Source organism: Nannospalax galili, unplaced genomic scaffold (assembly GCF_000622305.1).
Source record: "Nannospalax galili isolate Female #2095 unplaced genomic scaffold, S.galili_v1.0 scaffold1007, whole genome shotgun sequence".
Taxonomy (NCBI): Eukaryota; Metazoa; Chordata; class Mammalia; order Rodentia; family Spalacidae; genus Nannospalax; species Nannospalax galili.
In genome coordinates this window covers 1,181,861-1,189,158 of record NW_008355473.1, presented here as the reverse complement: position 1 = coordinate 1,189,158, position 7,298 = coordinate 1,181,861, and the positions used below count along the sequence as shown (strand labels likewise).

At 42.7% G+C, this 7,298-nt stretch overlaps 1 protein-coding gene across 2 annotated transcripts; it reads right to left on the bottom strand.

Moving 5' to 3' along the window:
• Positions 1–1,018: 1,018 nt before the first annotated feature.
• Positions 1,019–6,534, bottom strand: LOC108491750 (putative inactive carboxylesterase 4). Of its 2 annotated transcripts, none has more exons than XM_029555911.1 (3): positions 6,404–6,534; positions 3,976–4,183; positions 1,019–1,178 (listed from the first exon to the last, which is right to left on the bottom strand). In XM_029555911.1, exons 1-3 carry the CDS (start codon positions 6,471–6,473, stop codon positions 1,034–1,036), a joined length of 423 nt encoding a protein of 140 aa, XP_029411771.1. In that variant the 5' UTR covers positions 6,474–6,534; the 3' UTR covers positions 1,019–1,033. The 2 variants fall into 2 exon arrangements, with proteins under 2 accessions (XP_029411771.1, XP_029411772.1); XM_029555912.1 differs by having other exon boundaries at positions 3,976–4,180.
• Between the last annotated feature and the right edge of the window lie 764 nt (positions 6,535–7,298).

Here is a 7,298-nt window from a genome sequence, read left to right as displayed (position 1 = left end):
TATCTGTGCAGACAAGATGACAAGATCCTTGAAAGCAAGGTTATCCATAATGGCTCATGTTACCGCTTTCCCTGACCCCAAGTCTATGTACGGAGACAGTGCATCCGAAGTAGAAGGCAAATGAATGAGTGGGAAAGATTCATTCTCACCTCTCTATATAAAGCAAGAATTTTTAGAATCAAATTCCATTCCTGAACTCACAGCCTCCTCCTCCACTTCTAAGTTCTATCCCAGGTGCACCTGGGAGACTGAGTGGGTTCTGACATCCCGTCTTATTCCAATTCAGAGATGGTCTCTTTTATAGTGCTTCTTCCCAACCCTGGGACCTATAACTGGTGGCCAGACCCATCTCCGGATCTCCATTTACAAGAGAAAGTCAGACTCAACAGGTCATCAGCATTTGCCAAAGGTAATTATGGAGGGAAAGGAGCTACAATAAAAACAACAAATGGTTACCAAAGGGCAAGAAAAGTGTTTATGAGAGTGACACAGGCTTCTCACCATAAACCACCATTAGGAGACAGTGAGAATTTTCACTTGGCAGTGAAAGTTGTCACAGGTAATGTGGGGAGAACGGCAGTGCACATCTCTATTACTAGTCCCTGTCTAAGAGTATAGGTGTGAAGATCCAGGACCCAAACTCCTGTCCTGTTATCCCTTCTGTGTCTACCTGAGTTTCTGTTTTCTCTAAGTTTCCTCTAAGTTCCTTTCTGGTCCTTACTTTGTTTGAAATTTGTCTTAGCTACTATGAGGTTCAGATGCTTAATGTCAAAACTAAACATTATTCTTTCTGTAAATTTTCATGACTGTAACAGAACTTGGAAAAATTAAAATGCACATTCCAGGTATATAACAATTCTGCCATAGTCTTCCAAAGTTGATTTTCCTGCAGTGAAAGGAAGTTCTGGGTCCCTACATTGATCATGACCCATAATGCTCCTGCCCCCATATGTCTTCATCCCCTCTGAGTTGCACTGAAGAGGTGGAGTCTGTAACACACAAGACTAGGACTGTTTGCACACTTACTGGCAACCTACTGTTCTTCCTCAAGTCGGCAGGCGGCAGGCGTGTAAATATTCAGGTAGAGACAGTCTTCAGAAAACTCCAGATGAATTTTCTCCTTTCTGTTGGTTATGAGGTCATTGGCATTCTGCCCTCTAACTGCATCTTGGGAGCACCTGAGAGGGAAGAGAGAATACCTGAGGTCCAATAGATAGAAACTGGAAACATCATCTAGATCCTGACATCAGTGGGAGGTGTGAGCTTATAAATGGAATTCATTTCACTGGAATGAAATCTGATGTAATAGGTAAGAGGGTCTCTAGGTGTACTATTGAGAACACTGGGTCTCTAGAGTCTCCCAGCCCTGAGAGGGAGAAGGACTTGGCAACTCTCCTTTCCTAGAGCCTTTGGGATGCTCTGGACAATGGAGAAGAGATGATCATAAGCTGACCTGCCCCAGGAGGTAACAGTCCTTGCACTGCCTGCATAGTGCTCTGCCGTGGGCTGAGGGTGACCCTGATTTTTCCATCAGGCAAGCATGTTCTAGTTCTTAGAAGATTTTGGAAAGCCAGGGAACCTCCAGTAACACTTTATCCTGTTGAAGATCATGACTAACACCCTTGTGGGACAACCTCAGAGAGCTGCATTCTTAGGTGATATTGGCTGAGTTTATTTCCTTCTCTACCTCAATCTCCCAAGTCCAGGTAAGGCGAGTGCTGTCTCTAATGACCTTGCCATCAGTGCCTGCTAAGGTTCTATCATCTCCCTTTCCCACAAATCACTGCTGGCTTCTCTAACAAGAAGTCACCCAAGGTTCAAAGTTGAGTAGACTTGGTGGGAATTACTAAGTCCTCCCAGAGTACCAGGCATCGGTTGTAATTCTCCTTGTGTACTAACTCATTTAAGCTTCAGATCAGCCCAGCATGGGTTCTATACTTATCCTCAGCTTATGGATGAGCTAAGAACAGGCAGGTTTGAGAGCCTGCTCAAGGTCATATAATCAGGTGGATGCAAACTATGCAGTATTTATTTTTCCTAGTAGATTACAAACAATATTCTCAGATTCCAGTGGACCCTGAAGGCAGTCACACTACCCTCCGTATGTACAAGGAAAAACCCAAGGCTCTCAAGTGCCAGGATGACACAACTGTCAAGTGGCTTCCGTGGATCCAAAATAAATGATTTATAGATTTTTGTCCTGGGGAGTTTTTCCTGCATCACCAATTGTAAGAGGTATAACAGTCTTAAATTTAACCAAAGGTTCATACTCATTGACTCAGAAATGCAAATTCTTAGAACTTACCCTCAAACAGTCATCAATATGTGCAATGATTGAGCTACAAGGTGTTGATCATAGTATTATTTATAATGTCAAGTACATAGAAAAATCTTAACAACTTCAAATTAGAGATTAAGTAAGTAATTCCAGTTAGGTGCTGAATTTAGTACAGCTTTTAAATATCAGTCTGTGATATTTAATGGCAGCGAGTGATGCTGGTAATGGTAGTGAGCCAGGCAGCCATCTAGTTTACCAGTATGCATGACATGTTTTCAAAGCAGGAAGTAGACAACAGATAAAAGGCTGGAAATAAAGGCTGATGTTGTGACATCAGTTCTCTCTGAGTAGAGGGATTGTGTGTTCTTTCAGTGTTTTGTTTTGGCTTTTAACTCTTACTTCTCTGTATTTCCTAATACACACACACACCATATATATATATATATATATGTATATATATGTATATGGGTTTGGGGATTACGATATAAAAACATCAAATATTGTTTGTAAAAGAAAAAAAGTATCTAGAGGTAAGATCTTTTTCATTTGTTTCTTTTTTGTTTTTTGAGACAGGGTCTCCCTATATCCACAGCTGGCCCAGAACTACTATGTAGTCCAGGCTGGCCTCAATCTCATGGAGATCTGCTTGCCTCTGCCTCCTGTAAACTGGGATTAAAGACTTGTGCCACCACATGCAGCCTAGAAGTAGGACCTTGTAAATCCTCAGACATCCCTTGTCAAGAAGATGAATAATATCTGAACCTGAACCAACATTTGTTGTTGTCTTGAGTTCTCTGTGGGCAGGTCTCAGGCTACCTGGACACTTTGGGCTTTGTAGAACCTGGCCAGGGAGATTAGGGTACAACACAAACCATTGTTCAGGGTATGACTAGGTGAGTAGACACAGGGGCTCCCTCCTCTGTTTCTGTTACCACACAAACTTCAGCACTGGAGATTAGAGGGCAGCAGGGTGTCTCCCCTCCTCACTTACAATGCTCTAACATGCTCAATAAGGTTTATTATTTTTTACTTGTCAAGAATAGGAAACATTATAATTTTACTGGATTTCTGAGACTCGACAGTATACATACATAGTAAAAACAGTAACAAAGAGACAGATAAGCTGATGAGTGAGCCTTCAGGGCATCAAGGGGTTCTCCCATTCTTGTTTTACCTGTATGGGTTGGCAGTGCTTATAAACTAACTCATTGTTTCCTCAAAATGTTTATGTTCAGGAAGATAAATGCAATGCCAGAACAAATCTGAATTGTTTCAAAGTAAAAATGTTGATCAATGATGCTGAAAGTTAAAAAATAAAATAAAATATTTAAATCTGACAAAAGGGACTTGAAGCATTGTGACAGAGAATCCTGCTTTATCAAGGTGGGAGAAGATATTTTAAAGGAAGGATTTGGGTCGTTTATTAACTTCAGTTTTTCTTGTCATTTGTCTCCCATGGTGGAGCACAACTCCATGATGACAGGAATCTTAGTTTTATTCACTAATGGATCCTCATTACAGCATGCCTGGCTCCCAACAGATGCTCAGTGCATATGCTCTGCACAGGGACTCTGCAAATGTATACAAGGTCTGGAAAGTTTCAGGAACATTCTTGAGGATTATATAACAAAGTATAGCTGATAAGAATTACTTCTCCCTAGATCCCTGTGGAAGCCCAAGACACCCCTGCATCTTACATAGGAGGGTAGGAGGTGGCATTCTTCACAAAGTTCCATGGTTCTGCTGGCTGTGGTGGAGAAAACCTCAGGGCTCCAAGAGGGGGCTGGGCAAAGGGGACGCCCAGGAAAATGGCCACAGGCTGTGTGAATCCTTTTAAGCTGACATACTTCCCCAAGACTTCGCCATACACAGTGTTCACCACAGGTGATGAGGGAAGGTGCCCTGCTGGACGTGAAAAGGAAACAAGAGCCCATTAGAGATGAAAGATCAGATCTGGATTCCAAATGGATTTCCCCACTTTCTATGCATGTGACCTTGAATAAATCACCTCAGTCCATCTAGGTTTCATTTGTTTCCTGCATGACTAGGATCAGGAACACATCTCAGAGGGCTGATTGAAAAGTCAACTGGAATTTCAAGTTGCAGAATAACCAATGAAAATCATTTCAGAAACAGAACTGCTAGAAATAAAAGATGTTGGTTTTCCATCTAGGAAGCCTGTTGTAACCTGTATCCATTACAATCGTGGTCCTGAGTTGCATGCTAAATGAGAGGTGGAACAAAAACTGGCTCCTTGTCTCAGGAGGGTGGATCTTAGAGGATAAAATACACAGCTGACTTAATGATGAAATGAAAGAGGTTTGTCCCTGGAAGAGACACCAGGAAGGTGATAGAGAAGTTGGAAGGAGTGAGGCCTTTAGATGGGCATCATCATGAAGGAACTGGGACATGGGACAAAAGGAGGAATGACTCAGGAGGATGGAAAGTTAGAGTGGCTAAGAAATATGCAAAAGTAAGAGTTCCAGAAAGTGTACCACACAGAGGCAAGGCCAGGAAGGAAGAGCAGCAGATGACTGCCACCAGGTGAATTAGTGAGTAGAGAAAACACTAATCCAGGGTGAGCAGGTGTGTGTCGGGGAGGGCACTGAATGCCAGGCTAAAGGATTAGGCTTCACATGGTAGACAAGTAAGTGTCAGAGGCAGTTCTAGTGCAAAGATACAATGAGCTTCTAAAAAGTTCTGGTGTTTCTGAGTTGAAAGAGGTTAAAGTCCTTTAGATGTACCCTGCAGTAGCTCAGGGATAAACTTTTATCCAGATCACCCAGAGTAAAATGTGTTTGAATACATGGGAGAGGGAGAAACCAGAGAATAACCAAGAATAAATGCCTCTTACATTATATGTAGTGCACACATATGGGACATCTACTGTATATCAGATGTGCATTCCAGTTCCTTCACATAATTCATAAAAAGACTTGCTAGGTAACTGTTAGTAACTTGATAGATAAGCAAGCAGGCTTTGGGAAGCAGTCTGTGTGGAGCGCCTAAAGATGGTAATAGGGTGTCATTGCCATGGAAACAGCAGCAAAAGAATGTTCCCCTCTGAATTCGACTCCTTTCTTACTTTGGATTACATTCAACTACAGGACTTTCCCAGTGTCAGTGTCACATGCCCAGAGAGAAAATAAACTCCAGACAGGGAAAGGCTGTCAGGGCACTGATAGAGCAGTAACTCCAGATTCAGGAGCCAGAAAGCGACCAGGACATGATTCTTCAGATGACCTCAGAAGATTTTCTGTCCCTGTGTGCTTCAGTTTCTAAGTTGATAAAATGGCATTGCTAAGCACTGAGACCCAATGCTATAGATATATATTAACAGGAATTTCATTTGTGCCTGATCTTTTAACTTAGAAGAGCATCATGACTCTGTAGGAATTGTCACTCCCAGGGTCCATCCGATCCAGAATCACCTCCACCAACCACTTCTCTTATCTAGATATCATAGCATGGACCACTGTCAACCTGCCATCATCACCCAGCACTTTGCACCAAACAACCAAGATAAGCACCGTGCCAAAGAGTCGGTTGGAATTCTAGCAAATTCTACTCCTGCTTACACTGTTTCACCTCTTCAGAAGAGACCCCAAAGAGGCACTTGCCGTAAACTGCCCACCCTTGTGCCTCCTGGATGACCTGGTGCTTAGTCTTTGCCCCTGCCTGAGCACTGCATCCCTCCTCTTGAGAACCATCAATAACAAAGGTGTCTTTTCCATGGCCATTGCCTCCTCCTATTACCTAAAATACACTTCATTCAACCATTTGGTTCTCACACCTTCTCTCAAATAGTCTCCACTATGAGCACTTTAGAAAAAAATCCTATTTAATTCTCCCCATGGTCCAGTGAAGAGGAACTGAGCTGTGCACATGCTCTTGGTGAGGCATAGGTTAGCTCACAGCTTCTCTACCTGTCATGTGCTACAGAGTCTCAGAGTCTGTACACTCGCCTGATCTCAAGTGTATCCATTCCCAAGGCTATCCTGGTCTGGGAAACCTCACAGGCAAATCAAAGTCTGCAGAATTGGATCTGTCTTACCTTTGCTCTATATGCATCTCCCAAAGTATTTTAAAAAGCGGTCACAATATTTTTATTTCAAAAGTACTCACCCCAAGCCATACATGCTGATAAAGACACCAAGACCAGAGCACAGAGGCTCATTGTGGAAGACAAGCTCATAGGTCAGTGAAGATTCTGACTCTGATCTATAAGAAAGGGGAATGTGCTAGTTCTACCCACATGCTGGAGACCTGCCCAGAAATCCAACACACAAAGTCCAATTATAAACTCTAGAAAGAAAAAAAAACAACCTCCCAAGCCACGCCTCCTGAGAGTTCACCCTGCTTTATCTGAATGTTTTCCCACCCAGAGATTGCTTTCTCTTGTGTGAACAGTCAGGACCCAACTCTCGGATTACAAATGGCCAGAAACACAGCCAGCTAACAACTTCTTACATAAACAACTCTCCTTTTAACCCTCTCACTTCAGTGTTCTGTGAGCTTCTCAAGCTCAGGCAAATGCCTTCAGTCAAGGCAAAGCTTGGGTGAGGGGTCCTTATTACAAACCGGAAATTTTTAGAGCGCCTCACAGTCCCACAGCCACTTACCAGAGAGATTAGAGCATCTCCCTCAGCCTCTATCAGCTGGTGCTTCCTAGTTTTAGGCTTTCAAGGTAGCAATGTTAAATATCATCCTTCCTCTTTAGTGAAGTCAACTTTAGCTTTGCAGTATTCTTGCCAAGGGGCCTTGCCTAGTGTCACACACAGCCAAGGTCAAGCAGCTCAGTAGCTTTTAGAGTAAGGATTTACGTACAAAATGTTCTTAGAGTAAATGAACTCCCTTTCTCCAAAATCCTTAGCTTTAATCATCCACCCATCCATTTATTTATGCATATTTGAAATATTCACCAAAACACTTATGAAGACAGAAAGAGATTGTAGTGCATGGAAAAGCTTCAGTGTGGTTGTAGCTGGGAGAGGCTCATTTACCAAGTCTGAGGGCTCAA